The sequence below is a fragment of the Corvus hawaiiensis genome, chromosome 2 (genome assembly GCF_020740725.1).
Source record: "Corvus hawaiiensis isolate bCorHaw1 chromosome 2, bCorHaw1.pri.cur, whole genome shotgun sequence".
NCBI lineage: Eukaryota > Metazoa > Chordata > Aves > Passeriformes > Corvidae > Corvus > Corvus hawaiiensis.
In genome coordinates, this window is record NC_063214.1 from 72,929,326 (window position 1) to 72,945,585 (window position 16,260).

Genomic DNA, 16,260 nt, shown 5'->3' on the forward strand with positions numbered 1-16,260 from the left:
CTAACCAGGAATGTGTTAATCAGCTGCCAGCAAAAGTTCCCTTTTGCTATTAAAGATTTCACATAAATACTACATTTTTGGCAAAAATGGTTGTGTCATACAGGGTAAGTAAACAGTTACATGAAGAGTCTGCATAGTAACATCAATTAGTATTAGAATATGATTTTAAATTGCATCCTTTAGTTACCTATATTTTTACTTGGAGTAGAAAGATTTTCAGGTCATGCTTTTAAAGTCAGACTTAACTGATTACTTGTCTTTCATTCAGGATTCTGATAGGGATGTTAAAGGAATAATGAATTAATTTCAGTATAAAATAAGTGGAAAATGGTAATTGGCTTTCTAACAAACTGGTCAGTGATAAACAAAAATCTTTCAGAAGGGATTAACCTGGAAAGGATGTCAGATACTCTCTTTTGGCTAAAATTGTAAAAAAAAACCCAAACCCAATTATTGTATTTCTTTTAAGGACAACAGTTAGATCTGGCATCCAAACACAGAGTGTGTGTGTATATGTATACCTATCTCACCTCTGAAGCATGGACATATGGACCTTCACCTGTTGGATATGATTAAGAGAATGGAATAGGCATCTCATGATGGAATAGGGCATCTATAGATACTCTAGGCAGCATAAGTAGGCTAGGACACAGGAAAAGTAAAGATAACTACTGCCTAATAATTGTGCATCTTTCAGAGCATAACAGGTCAAATCAGCTCTCTTGGTATCTCACAAATGCAGCAGCAGATGAGCACTACACTGGATACGTACAGAGACGTTTTTCTGATTTCCTCAATGGGGGGGGCCTTTTATTCATTGCTTATCAAGTCGTTTTTGTGCTTTTTTCCACATCAGTGAAGATGGGAGATTCGCGCACTGCATTTTTCCATTCCATAATTGTAGTAACTATTAAATGCAGGTGTTTAAAAACTGGCATTTTTAAAAGGACAGTATTCTGCAGAAAATCACGTTAAACCACTTCAAACGTTCTGAGGGTGTTTTACACAGTTTCAGTCAGGCTTTCATTAATGATTGCAGTTAGTATTAAAAACATCTGTGTTTCTATAAAAAGGCTTTTATAATGGGGTTCACTTGTATTGAACTACACATCATTACAGAAAGTAAGGGTATTTGGCATAGTGAGCAACATTTACCAGGGCATTTACAAAGTTATTACCACCAAAGGATGCAGAATAATCAAAAAGCCATATTTCCATAAGTTCATAAACTGCAGAACTAATGAATTTATCGTTTATTTTTCATATATATCAGAATTAATTCATGTTAGACATACCTGAGGAAAAGCTTTTGAGGGGATCGTAACAGGGGCTATACAAGAGATTAGAGACAGATCTCACTCAGCTCTTAAGGCATCTGTAGTGAGATTGGTACCAGGGAAAGACTATTAGTCTGTAGGGGCAAAGGGCGTATTGCAGAAACCCTTACATAAGTATGTCTTTTTTGGTATGCCAGCTACAGAAGTTATCTTGAAGAAAATATTTCAGCTGTATATTTGCAAGTATGTGGGTGAGAGAGGCAAATTCTAGGGAACAGAAGGGACTAGAATAAATTTTTCTGGCATAATTAAGAGAATCCTATATTCTGTACGTGTTTTTCCCCTAGTGTACAGTGTGACTCACTATTATTACTCCTATCAGGTAGTAGAAAATTCAGACAATGCTGTAAATCTGTGTTTACTATGTTCCTTTTTAATGATACTCCTATTTGACCCAAGATGTCTTCCCAGCTCTCATTGCAACAGATTGTGAAAGAACAACACATTAATTATCTGTGCTTAAACTAACTATTGTAATATGATCTCACATTTCCATGTCTATCAACATCCGGGAACTTTGAAAGCGGAAAAAATACTAGATCCAGGGTTTTTTTTTTAAGTCATTAAAAAAAAAAAAAAAGTGAATTACTATTGACTTGGAATTTTCCAAACCAATGGAATTAAAACCATGATGTCAGGTCTCCTAAATGACCATTTATTGCCAAAACCTTTCTTGTTCTAGAGCTACGTAAAGCACAAAACTGAAAGAACATGTAGGTGCATTTTGCAACATTGGCTAGTTCTGTGTTCTTGTTAGACTGCCATCCCTGGAAGTATACAAGGCCAGGTTGGATGGAGCTCTGAGCAACCTGGTCTAGTGAAAGTTGTCCCTGCCCATGGCACAGGGGTTGGAGCTGGATGATCTTTTAGGTCCAGCCCAAACCATTCTATGGGTCTATGAGATAGGCGATTCCAAAGAGCCACTAGAAATATTCAAAGGAATTCTCTTAGGTGGGACTAAAGTTTAGATGGCAAAAATTTAAGGCATGGCTCCTGCCTGAGTAATTTCTGTGTGAATATTCTTTTGGGATGTCTTCTATTTGCTCTGACTTTTTAGCTAGACCATCTGGAGACCTCTAAAATTTTCTGGAGCACACCTGTGTGCCTCAAAAATCGTTGGAAGCAAGGATACTGAACAGAACTCATATAAGCGCACCCATCATTCACTAGCTTGCTTTTGCTACAATGACAATTGTTTCTTTATGGTAAAGTGAAGTGGCTTTACACTTTCTAAATTGCTTTTGATAGTATAAATCAATACAGTAATTTTTAATTTTTTAAAATTTTTTTATTTCAGCAGAAGGCCCTTCCAAGTGACAGGCTCCTTCTGTCTCTCAATTTTGATAGATCTGGCATTCACTGTAATGCTGGTTTGCAGCTTTTCTGCCTGTTGATACAAATGATTCACTGTTGCACAGCTTCTGTGAAGAGATTCAAGCACATTATTCCTAACTGAAATGTTAATACAGTGTTTCCAGGGTCATACGTATCCTTCCAGAAAAATGGAATAAGTTGTCTTTTTCCAGTGATCTTTCCCAGTCTATCTCCTATAAAACATTCTGATCAACAGCTTCTTCCTCTGTATTTAACTCCAAAATCCTCTGGGCTAAGCATTACACTGGTTTTGGCACAGTATAAATTGGCTTTCACAGTTGACTGCATTGCTCTTCTGTTCCCTACCCTCAGAGGTTATTGATGAAAGGTCTGAGTGAGGGCTCCTGGCACTGATTAGTGAGCATAACAATGTGGAAGGAAATACACCCTGCTCCAGGATAAATGCCAGTCTTTCCTCAAAAAATTCCTTTATTCATTCTCAGTTATACTGGTCAAAACCTGATACAAGGACAGTAAAACAGCCATAACATCAGATCAAAATTCAGCTGGGCCCATGATGTTAAACTTTACCCAGTAAGATGCCTGACACATTTAATATACTCTAGACCAACTCTTTTAGTTCAGAGTTGGAAGGTCCACTTGGCAATTGGTTGTTTTTGTCTTGTCCTGTGCTGACATGACTAGTTCAGAAATGTCCTTATGGTTTTAGCCAGACTTTCTTAGTGAGGTCTTTGTGTATTCCATCATGTCAGAAGAAGAAGCTGTCGATCGGAATTCTTTGTAGGTCAAGTGGGAGAGATCACTGAGGAAAGGACATCAGATGCAACTTTTTTGGTATCACATTTGAAAATGTTCTATGTATCTTATTATCTATTAGAAAAAGAGAGTCCTCTCAGTAGTTTTTATAATTCTGGTCAGTGCTTTTAATCAGAAAACCAATGCAGATCTGTTAAAAACACTGTGCATGACTCCTTTAACAGAGCTGCTTCTGGATTGCTCATGATTATGTTGATGATGACAGAGTGACTAGATTCAAAACCTCACTGAGTATGCCTGGATTTGACATCAAGTGGCCCAGTCATTAAAGGCATTCCAGCAAGTCTGAAATATGCATGGTCCTTCAGACTTCTAGTCCATATTATAACACTTACAATATTGGTGCTTGGGTATTATGTCAACTGTTGGTGTATCAGCAAAGATGGATGATGAAATTCTAGGCAACAAGGCAAGAATGCCTTCAAGAATTAGGGAATATTTGGAACTGGATAGAAGCTCAGGACTTTAACAGATTAGGTAAATATTCACTGAATAATGAGGCAGTCGTGGGCTCATACTCTACTACCTCATCCTTGAGGTTCAAGAGCTTAGCTGGGGTCTGTTTAAAATTTCGTTATTCACTCCCACAATTTCACTTCAGCACTAAGGACAGTCAGAAAAATGTGATCAAACTTTTTAAGATCTATTTTTATTGATGCTTTCTTCATTGCCTTCAGGATTTGAGAATACAAATATTAGAAAGATTTTCATTGCTTTCTCTAAAGAATAACATCACTAAAGCTTTTTTGCCAGTGTGATTCATGTTTCCTGCTTCTATGCCATTGGAACTTTACCTGAATGTTTTCAAGATTAAAAAAAAAACCCAAGAAATCAGAAAGAACTATGAGATGTGCATGAATGTGTGGATCGGATTCATTTGTGTTTTCCATTTTGATGGTGATCTGACTTGGCACCAGTTACACCAGAATTTCAGAACCACTATCCACTGAAATAAGTGAGATTCACAATAATCACAAGCATAAATCACAGAACAGAAGGACTGAAAAGTATTAGATCTCTATCTCAAGCTGAGTTAGAAATCAAATGCAGACTGAAAAGCAAAGCGAAATGTAGACAATTCAATTTCTCTAACTTTTTGATACAGAGCATAAAAGGAAAAAAAAAAACCCCACACTTTGTGATTACATATGACATTCATTTTTCTACTTTTAAAGATTGCTTACTGAAAATGTCCACAGATCTTTCTTACATTAAATCAACAAAGGCATGAGGTATCTAACGTTAATAGAATCAGGTATTGCCAAAGACACTGTTCCATAAAGAAGGAACATTTGCTGATATTGATATAGGATCAGAGATATTAAGCTTTTGAAATTTAGCTGATTTCTGAAGAGCTTGTCACACAAGCCTTATATAATTTCCCTTTCTGTTTGTGTCTGAGAGGCATAGGGGTCCAAGATATAGGAGAATAGGAATTCCTGGTTAAACTGAGCCATAAATTTTGCATGCAGCCTGCCTTGACAGCTTTTTTTAAACCTACTTTACTTACGTTTTTTGCTAGTCTTTTAAATTCTGCTGGACTGTCTTCATTAGTTGTCAGATTTCTAATCCTATTTTACACAAGCAGCTAGAGGCAAAATAGTAGACAGCAGCAGCAAAGTTCCTGGCTGACAAGCCTATAGCATGAGGCCCTCAGTGGCCCAGTTGCACATGTGTTTTTCTATCCTTCAGGGAGGGGCGTAATTTGGATTCACAGTGCTATTTTGAGCATTTTTCTGCAAATATGTTGTTAAAGTCAGAATAGGCTTTTTTTTTTCAGCAGGTGGTCACTTACAAACAGAAAAGTAAATTAATCAATAGAATTGTCTTCCGTACTTTAACAATAACAACAAGCGTACCTAGGTCTTAATCCAAATCTTAATGTTTCTATTTTATAAATTAATTAATTTTCTCCAGTACCTGAGATCCTTTTGTACAATATGTGATACAAAATTTTCTGTACTGCCATTCCAAATATTTTTATGTAGAATACAAAAATACATGTTAGTTATTCTGAGTTAGGTGCTCCTAAAAACTTCCAGTCATGTCCTGAGTTTTTTATTAAAATATTTCATCCTATTGAATTGTGAGCAAACTATATATTCTCCTCCTGGCAGGCTGTCTGACCTACCTCATTCTCATCCATTTCAAAAACATTCACCCTAGGCAGAGTGTTCACAGGATTTAATGGCTGTCTCAGAAAATACTATACTTGGAGGTGGCATCCTTTGGAATGACCTATGAAAAATGTCAACATCCATTACAGGCCACCTACCATATTTGAAAGATATTTCCCCTATATTGTCTAAATTGCTTTGTATAGAAGTCTTATGCTGCTGTTTTCCATCATCATCTATGTTTTAAAAAGTTGTTGACAAATGTAAGAAGTATGAATTCAATTCAGCCAGCCTTGGACACCAAAACAGTTTATTTTTTCAAGTGAAAATTATACTTGCAACTGGAAATCCTTCTCCACAGGAGCCTTTCACTGCATCTGATACTCTGATATTCAAAAAGCTTTTTTAATGTATGAATATAGGTTAGTGTTTTTCTACTTTAATACTTGTCACCTCTTTTAGAAGTATTAAAAACGATCTAAGTTATATTGTTGATTTTTAACACAGTAACAACTCTCAAATGAAACCTAACCTGTAATTCCGTTTAGGTTCTGTAATGCAGATCTACTCTTAATTTTTAATGTGAGGCTGGATTATGTTCTAATACCAACACTGGTTGATAGCACTGTGTGCTAATGCTAAAGTAAACGTAGCTTTGCTAACAAAGAGAGATTTAAAAAGTCAGCAAAAGTATGCCACGAGCACAATCAGATAAATTCTGAGTTATGCACCCTGTCATGCAGTTTTTCCTACCTTACATTTTGTCCTTTTATAAATAACAGCTCTTTAACTTTAGTTGCTAATAACCTGAACTATGCTCGAACCAGTAGCTTGCAGTAGTGTATCCTATGTCCTCTGCTTTTCACTAAGGCAGCCACCTCAAGGCAAAGAACTTGCTGGATGTCAGTCCTGGTTATTTGCTGCAGTCATGTCAGGATGTTTCATGAGGCTGAAAGTTCGAGAAATGTTACCAGTACAAAAAATTAATATCTTCCAAGGTTCTCTTTTACAGAACTTTTGTTTCATATGAGCCATAACCTTTGGCTGAACAGGTCAGTCTGCTTGTATTTTTGTGTGGAAATCTGCAGCTGCAATTGTTTCTGTTCACTTATTAGGACACTTCAGAGTTCATGTTCTGTGAATCAGGCTGTAGATGATAAGGAGTGCACTAGTAGCCTCACCTAGGTAACAAGTAAAATCTTCCCTCCAAGCCAGTCAGTGCACTGGGATACTCAAAGCACCAACAAGAACAAAATAACGTGGCAGGAAGTAACAAAATGCTGTCAGCTGCAAAGTCATGATGATTTAAAGATTACAGAGGGGAACCCACTCATCTATCCTTTGAGTTGCACCAAGGATTAATGTGGGCCAGTACATGCATTTCTGAAGGAATAGGTCTTAAATTACTGGAAATTTCTTTCCCCCAGTATTTCCAATCAGGCAGTAGGTCAAGTTTGAACTATTTTAGGTAACTCCTCATTATTTTTTTGAAAACTGTGCGAAGTGACCAAAGCAATTTAAGGTAAAGGAAATCTGAAGTTACGTGGAAAGAGTGTTAAAATACATGTGAAAACTTAAAAAGAACATGTTTTAGAACCAGAATCTTTCCTGCTCATCTCAAAGGAGCTTCTTCCCAACCCTTTTGACAGAAAGTTGCTGCCTACAAGAACAAATATATGGGTGATATAACTTTTCAGTGTTCTAAAATAAATCTCTACAGCATTATTCATTCAATTATGTAGTATTTGATACTACAAAGATTAAGACAGAAAGTTCTAGTATTTGGGCCTTGTTGTGGGAGCATATTTTATCTGCGTTGTATTGGACTGTTTTGGTAAGAAGGCTTCTTCGAGTAATGTATCTAATTCTGAGAGAAATACAGAAATTATTAAAAAATACAAAACTTAAAATTGAAAAAAAGTGAACAGAATATTTTATATCTACACTATGAGTAAAAATTTCAAATATATCTCTATTACTGAGCTAAATCTCATTAAAAACATATTGGAATTTGGTTCTCCAAATGCTTAGACGCCTTTGACAATCAGACATAGGAAAGTACAGACACAGTGGCCTGCAGGGCACAGCTTTGCTACTGTCAGAGCTTTTCCATTGCTCCACGCTGGGAAAGTCAGCAGAAGTCAGCAGAAAGGCTACTGATAACTGTGCTGAGTAAACTGCATATAAGCCTGTGATTGCAGCCGGAATGAATAGGAGCCCCAGATCTGCTTTCTATGTTTTGGGTGAATATACAATGCTGAGGCTGATGTATATGTGCAGGTTGCACAGCACATAAAGATCATAATTGAGATAGCTGCAATTTCAAAGCTTCAGTAGACTTTGTAGAAGACTTTAAATGAACATTTAAAATACCTCTAAGAACAGAAACGAATGGAGGATCCAAGAGACAAGAATAATAATGCTTATTTTACTCAAGCCAGACACACGCACAACTGGTTTTTTTGGCTTTTTTTTAATAAAAGTCGCAAAAATATCAATTAAGTAACTACCTGAGCTCTTATTTACACTTACTATAATTTTAGTGTTGCTACCTTCACGTAGGGAGGAAGCAACTTGCCATCCAGTTCACCAAGGAAAGGATATTTTTGGATAACTGCAAGGCTTCCGTTTCTGAAGGAATACTCTGAAAAGTGATAAATCTGTGATGATATAAAGAGAATTTCCAAAACTATATAATTTATTAATGACTGGTATGGAATTCTAGCTAAATGACAGTAGACTCTCTTTATGCTGAACTGTTTAATTCCTAAACAAATGGAGATCTTGATAATCTTATCAAAGAGAGCCCCAAATCTGATTAACATGATCAAGAAGAAACCTGAAAGGCTACCTTTATCTTTCATGGAGATGTTGTTTCATGACAGAGCAGGTCAGAATAAAAAGTCAGTAAAGAAACATATTGCTATTCATAAAGAAACATAAAGAACATTGTTGATTGCCAGGTTATAGAACAGGTCCTATAGGAGGTCATATAATCAAAGGCATCGTTCTTTCCCCATTGCTTGCTTTTGAGAAGTAAACTTACCATTTTTTGTAGCGAGTTAATGTTATTAGATGCTAGCTTTTTAAGCAAAGCTGCTGGAAAAATTTCAGTAGAGGAGTTTGCATTTTGAAAATGCATTTTCACAGAAATGAAATGCTTTACAGAAATGTTAACACCAGTACAATCCTTCGAAGGAAAATAAAGGTACTCAAAGAAACACTCCATGTTTTGCCTTGATACTACTAAAAGTTCAAAAGTTCATTTAAAAAGTATGAAATACCTTAATTTAAATTTCTATTTTTAATAGTTGCATTACATTAATATATTTTTAGTATTAGTATATTGAAAAAGGGAAAATTAATTTACCAGACAGATCTAATTCAAGGAAGATTTTTTTTCTTACATCAGATAGTAATGATAAATCACATTCTATCTCTTGTGTGGAAGTGCAAGAATCAGTGGGTGTAACTAGATCTCAGCATCCCTCAGTTTAAACATTAAATTTCTTGTGAGAAGGGAGAGTTTATTTGGGAAGGACCTGGTCTAGACAGCCTACCAAATAGACAAAAGAACTTTTTTTTTAATTTATACAGAAAGACCTAGACCATAATTACTTTTTAGTTAAGATATGATTCACTCACATATTGGCAGTACTTGGTTCATTGTACTACGTGGTTAAGATTTTTTGTTATATCATAACATCTTAGAGGTCAGGCACTCTTTGAAGTTGTCCACAATGCAAGTTCAGCAGGAATTATCCTTTTTGACATAAGTACTAGGTATAACTTCTTGCTTCCAAAACATAATTTGGTGCTTTTATTCCAGAAAGAGTATGTGCTTAATGTGCATATGGTGGGCATATTTCTGTATCTATACCTTTGAATTACTAAAATGATGGTCATCAGTTCAATTTTTTCTTTCACAAAAAATTTGTCAATTACAACTTTTTCTAAAATGAGTATTTAATTTGACTAATTGACAGCTGGCTATACTAATTGTAATTTGATCTGGGTTTTGTTCTGTCTCTGAAGGAACCAAGACCTCGATAACCTCAGCAAAGAGAATCCAAGTTCTTTCACAAGTGACAAGGAGTAAGTCTTCAAAGTTCCTCAGGCCGTACTTTTCTAAGGCAGTGAGTAGTTTGCAACTATGAGAATGTCAGGAAAGGTAATGTTGCTAATCTGTAAAAAGTTTATAGATTAATAAGTAGCATTCCTTATACAGAAAGATGAATATAAAAATACAGATTAATTCACTGGCATGTGCACTACCAGCTGAACAAGTACTACCTGTGGCAAACTTTCATACATGCCCTATGTGCTCCCACAATTAAACAGTTGCTGAAATATTCTGATACGGTTAGAGAAGGGGCAGTAAACAAAATACTGTAGAACTCATGGATGGTAAGTGTTGCCCAGCAAGATGTAACAAAGCATTTCAATCAGCAAGGGAAGTGATCCATAGAGAACAGCTTGAACTTTCTTTTCTGAATAGTGTGTCAGTTCAATGAGTTTCAAGCCAAGTTTCTGGAGGTCTGCAAGCAGCCCTCCAGCACAGAGAAAGGGATGAACTGGGGGGGTACTGTGCTACTAAGAGCTGTGTAATATTTGTCATACTGAGCACTCATATTCTACAGATAAATTTCAAGAACCGTGTTCTAAACAGTAACAGCACATAAATGTTGCCAACCTGTGCCCATCTATTTTGCAGTAGACAATCTTACATATATGCATACATGTACATGTAGATGTACACTTAGCACTAAACTCTGACTTAAGTATCTTTTTTTTTTAAACGTTCATTCACAGAGAACTTATTAGGATAGAGTCCAAGGCTTTGAGACACTACTGAATTTTAGGAGTATCCAAAATTTTAAGCCTATCATGGATTGAAGTGACCAAATAATGAATTTCACAGAGCTAACTTGGCCTTTTGTTTTGCTCTCTACTTCTATTCAAAGAGAATCATGGGGCTTTTCTTACAGTAGTTACGGTGTTTTTCGTAAGTCATTCCATTCTCTAATTCATTGAACCATTTTAAAATAGTAAGGAAAACAGAAGAAAACCCTACCCTCTAGTTTAACTGTATTTATGAAATCAAAGAAAATGTTTCCTTTGTGTAAAATATGTGAATCTTCAGATACTAACATTTTCAACATACGGACATGATCAGTGCATTCATTGTTACACAGAGGTAATTTCTTGTCATTCCAGACACAAAATTTTGGACATTTGGCCATATATTTAGGTGTTATCTTAAGAAGCTAAAGTTTCTTAATTTAAATAAAAAATCATTTTTTCAAATAAATGATGCAAACATGGATTAAGTAGCTTGGAATCTGCAAATTAATTCCAAATTCTTTGAAAGTTCATGTTTCTTCTTCACTGTCTTCATTGGCAAAGAACAATCTTAAACCATGGCATTGATACAATTTTAGAAAGCATTTTTATTTTCTTGGATATACTAGATAATACTTTTTATAAATAAAGAAATAAATAGTACAGAACTTTATCTTGCTAGGGGAAAATTACAAACATTTTTTCTTCAATAACATAAGTGTTTGCAAATTTTGAACATAAAATTAACTAACAATTTACTTTTTTCTTTTAAATGGGTGCATAAATATATTTCTTTCTTTTACGACATTTTATCCCTTCCTAGACAGGGGGAATATCTTAACAGTTCTATTTGGATTTCTTTCAGAGGAAAAGACCTTCCTGATTTTACTGGAAAAAATACTGCTGATCAGGAAAATAAGAGGCAAGCCTGTCATAATCTTTCCCTTATACACTTATGAAATATTTATGGTTGATTGGATATTAGCATTAATAGGTACTGTTCCATAAAAATCATTAGATTTTTATTTGTTTTCAAATGAGAACCACAGTGACCTTTTTTCAAACTTAAACGATTTGTCAATGGGTAATATCTTTTATTATAGAGCATTTAATATGCAATATTAATGTAAAATTATATTTTATATACATATGTTGACATATGAAATGTGTTACATTAAATAAGCTTTTTGTGGAGCCAGTGGTTGATGAGTTACTGGTATAAATGTGGCCATATAGACCTAGAGATTGTATACAACCCTAGATAACAGCAGTTGGAAGAGGGATTTGGGCTGGATATGGTAACAAAGCAAGGGACACACTTTGGCAGCCATTTCCATAGCTCATGGTACTGATGCCTGAACTGCATCAAAGTCTGTTTCTCAAGTTAAAATGACAGAGCCACAGTCAGTTTGGAAGATGTAGGCAGGACCTTCACCTGTAGTGTGGCACCACAATGTGACACAGTGGTCATAAGCTGAAACAAGACATTCTGACTGGATGTATGGATGGCTGTCCAGCAGTGGAGCAGCTTGCTTGGAGAGGTTGTGCCATCTCTCTCCTTGAAGGTTCTCAAGACCCAACTAGATGAATACTTGAGAAACCTGGTCTGACCTCAGTGCTGCCCCTGCTTGGAGCAGAAGGTTGGACTAGAGAGCTCCTGAAGTCCCTGAATTCCAGCCTGAATTATCCTGCAATACTATAATGGACTTGACATTTTTGAGTCATTTGTAATTCTTTTGCAGTGTCACATTGGAAAGAAAATGAAAAATATTAAAGCCTGAACAGATGACTACTCATTGTAGTCAGGAGTCTTACCTGAGAAATGCATACAATTTTTTCTTCTTCAACGTAAATAATTCAGTCCATTTAATATGTTTAGATTAAATTAAATACTTCTATTAATTCTGAAGTTTTTCTCACTTTCAGAGAGGAGGACCATGGTGATCACACTGAAGTAAAGTCTGCTGATGACCAAAGTAAAAAGTGGTGAGACTCAATTCATAGTTCTCTCTAAAGATTAATGATAAAATATCAAGACATGCAGCTGTTTAGGGGTATCAGAAAATGTGAATTCCTAATATAAGCAAACAGAATTTGCCCAATGTGAGATATTTCATTATTTCTAAATTGTTTATTTTTATAAATAATAAATAATTTATAATTGATTATTTCTAAAATGTGCCTGATTAACCAAATATAACAATAAAGCTGCATATATTTTGATAAGAAATGACTCAAGCCTATAATCTTTCATGGAGAATGAAAATGACTAGTGACAAGATCCTCCTAAGTATTTTTGTGTTTATCTAAGTGTTCTGTGAATTCAGCTGCTGGCATCTCAAACAAATATAAGTAAATGAATTCCCAGTATAAAAGCTTTACTGCTACTAAATTTCATTATTTACAAAAGGTAGGATCCATTTTGGTCAATTAAAGTGATATTAGTATTATGTTTTTAGGTACCAATCTGATGGTATCTTTTTTGAGTCTTCCATTTAGTTTTACATGCACATGAAGAGGAAGAAAATAACTATCTGTATACATAGGCAGTTTTACTATTTTTTATTAGAAAGTATTTTTATCCCAGCAGTTCCACTTGACAGTCTGACCAGGGAAGCATCTCCAGTGAAAGAGTTTCTTTCAGTTCTGACAGGGGCCTGCTCCATCAGGAGTTGGGCACAATGGAGGTGCTGCTTCTTGCAGCACTGCTCTGCATATAAAGCGCAACAAGCACTGAGTGAGGGGCGTTCAGCAGAGCCTCAGTTCTTGGCAAGCTCGCTGAAATAATCAAGCTGCAGCCCACACATCCAGAGTTAAGGCATATAATGATCATGTTGTTCCAGAATATAACCTTTGGCAGAACCAAACAAGAGCAGCCTTTGTCTGAGCTGCTTTGTAAAATCATCAAAAACATTATTAGCACGTATACCTTAAATCCCATAATTTGTATGACAAGGTCTATTTTTATGTTTGTTTGCCTGACATGTTTTGTGGCAGGGAAAACTGCAGGAGGCAAGGTTTCTCTTGCTTGATCGTAGTCCTGCTTTTTGAAACAAGTCTACATATCTGTTTAGTTGGTCATTTCTAAAAACATAACTGTAGAATATCCAACAAAAGAAAATTTGGAACTAAAATATAGTAAGCCTAAGAATACAACATTATGGAATACTGAAAAGAAAATGTGGAATGCTATCAACGACTGAGACATTATTGCGCAGTTGAAAACCCCAGTGGGCACTTTGAGGAAACTAGAGTTCAATTAAAGTTAGATGAAGTTTCCAATATGAATATATACCAATATATCAGCATAAACTGGAAGACTTAAAATTACAGGTCAGTGACTGCATTATTTTTCACCAGCAACAATTTAACAAAAATAAGATAAATTTCTTTTACCAGCAATTTAACAAAAATAAGATAAATTTCTTTTACCTACTTGTTCTAGTCCAAGCTTCTGCATTCATGACTTAGTGTAAATTAAAACTATGTAGCTGAAAATGATTTCTAAAAAGTGTTTCTTTTCTTGTTGTGTGGATTCTTTTTTATTTTAGGATAATTGAGAAAGCGTATGAAAACCCTCCAAGGGCTCCAAATAATCTCCCAGAAACAAACTACTCTAGTAACAGTGAAAGAAGGACCAGGTACTGTGGACAATGAATTAAGTAGTGTAATGTCTAAAGTGCCATTTCTTGGAAAAAAATTAATAAAAAACTTTTTTATGCAAGAAATTTAGGGTATGCTTGGAAGCTCACATTGGTCTCTGGAAACATGCCAGCCCCTTTCCAAATCTGCTTCCAGGATCCCAGGCACAGAAGGTCACAAATCCTAACTCTAGTGCACAGAGTGGGGAGCACAAGACACACCCTGAGTAGCTCTAGAAATGTAGCTGAAACATAAAATTTAGGACAGCAGCTAGGCCAGAATTCTTATATAATCAATAGAAAAAAGGCATTTCCTGAATGCTCTTATTTCTTATGAACTTGTTTCTTTGTGAGACTGTAAGGAAAACATTACACTCTTCACTCAAGTGCCTTATTAAGTTCCTAAACCTTTATGGGACAAATCTGAACCCATGTATCATCAACCTAATCACTGAAACTGTGGCATGGGATTCTGACTTTTGACCAAGATCAAACTATTTTAAAAAACATTTTTCTTGCAATGCTCATGCTCTAGCTGGATTCTGCCTCTACAAACCCACATACTGCAAATCTGAGTGAAAAATGTGACGTAGGGATATTTAATAGAACTAGTTGAACACCAGGTCTGTTGGTAACAGGAAATAATTGAAATAAAAGAAATTATATCTTGTTCTTTAAGGTCAAAATTACTTTCAAGAAATATGACAACAAAAAATACAACATACAGTTCTGGAATGAAAGACCATTTTGGATTAGGAAAACCTCTCTTCTGTATCAATCCACTCATCTATATGGATTAATTAGGTGTTAATGTAGGAAGGATTGTTTAAAGACATAACCTATACGTTGTATTGCTGTATAACAGTTGCGAACTGCCTGAGTCAGGGCTGATGACTCAGCAGGGAGAGGAGAAATCTTCTACTGAGCCTCACTCACAGGGAAAGTAAAAGTCACAGTCTGGTACTTTATGGAACCTATGGTCAATGTCCCCATCCTTAACCTTATGCACACCTGATCCTTACTGTGGATATAAATGGGCCCGGAATCTTTAATCCCTGATATTCTTACATTTGCTGTAGGAGGTTAGAGTACAATTGAAATTTGTGTATTCTGAAAATTCGCCGTGACCTTGAAGGAAAATCCCATAAACTGACTGAGAATAAAAGCAAAGCCAAAGAGCATACAATTTAAAATTAAAAATGAATATTCAACAGGAAAATTATTTAGCATTTTTCATAATTTTGCGCACATACAGGCTCTGAGTTACAATATTCTCTTTATCTTTGAAAGTCAAAATAGAGAACAGTAATAGAAGAATGGCAGGGCAAAGTGCTGAAATTTGCAATGTTACCTTACAGTTGACAGAATGTATACCCTCTACCTGAAGTTCTAATCCAAATTTAATTCATGAAAACTTATTAAATGAATGGTCTTTGTAGGTTATTCTTTCAGGTTTTATGCAGTAGGTTTATTGTTACAGAGGGTTTATTGTTAAGTAGGTTGCTGTATGAACAAGTCACACCATAGCAAGTAAAGGAGTGACTGATACGAACGGAAAGAAGGGACGTGATCAGATGCACAGTTCTCAGGCTATACTGGGACTCGGTTTTCACTTGGTGTCTCGTCAAGCTGTCAGACTATGCATTTATTTAAATGTTCTCAGTTTTCTTACTATTTCAGTTGACAAGGTTAGAAACTGATGCTTTGGAAATATTTTTGCTGTAGCTTCAGCATTTTTTGTTTTATACACTCCAGTTATGGTTTTTTTTCCTAAGCTGTGGTTATATATATGTTTGTGTATTTCAACCATAATACCCCAGTCAGTTAGTAAAGTCCAAGGGATGCTCTTCTCTATAGGAGGACACTCAAGGAAAGTATTTTTCTCTATACAACTTCCCGTAACATAGTGTTACTTTCAGGCATGCAGCATGCAGATACCCATATTAAATTGAGTGTGCAATGCCTGAGATTCTGCAGTTAAATACAACAAGTTAAATAGAAGATTTGGGAAAAATAAGCTTAACAACAAAAAAAGAAGCACAGGCTCATATTTTACAGGAGTAGAGAAATTATACGCCTATGCCACTTTTCACTGTAGCAAGAAACTTTAGGCAATTGCACGACCAGTATACCCCACCCTGTGACATGTGTTGTGCACATTCTTGGTCAAGA

General features: G+C 35.6%; 1 protein-coding gene across 7 annotated transcripts in view; it reads left to right on the top strand.

Annotated features, from left to right (window-relative positions):
- The window catches only part of SCEL (sciellin), a 70,343-nt gene that overhangs the window by 46,723 nt on the left and 7,360 nt on the right, over positions 1–16,260 (top strand). For all 7 annotated transcript variants that reach the window (XM_048295669.1, XM_048295668.1, XM_048295672.1 and 4 more), the window contains 4 exons: positions 9,641–9,700; positions 11,313–11,369; positions 12,374–12,433; positions 13,999–14,088. In XM_048295669.1, the coding sequence (XP_048151626.1) occupies positions 9,641–9,700; positions 11,313–11,369; positions 12,374–12,433; positions 13,999–14,088 (267 nt within the window). The remainder of the gene's footprint in view (positions 1–9,640; positions 9,701–11,312; positions 11,370–12,373; positions 12,434–13,998; positions 14,089–16,260) is intronic.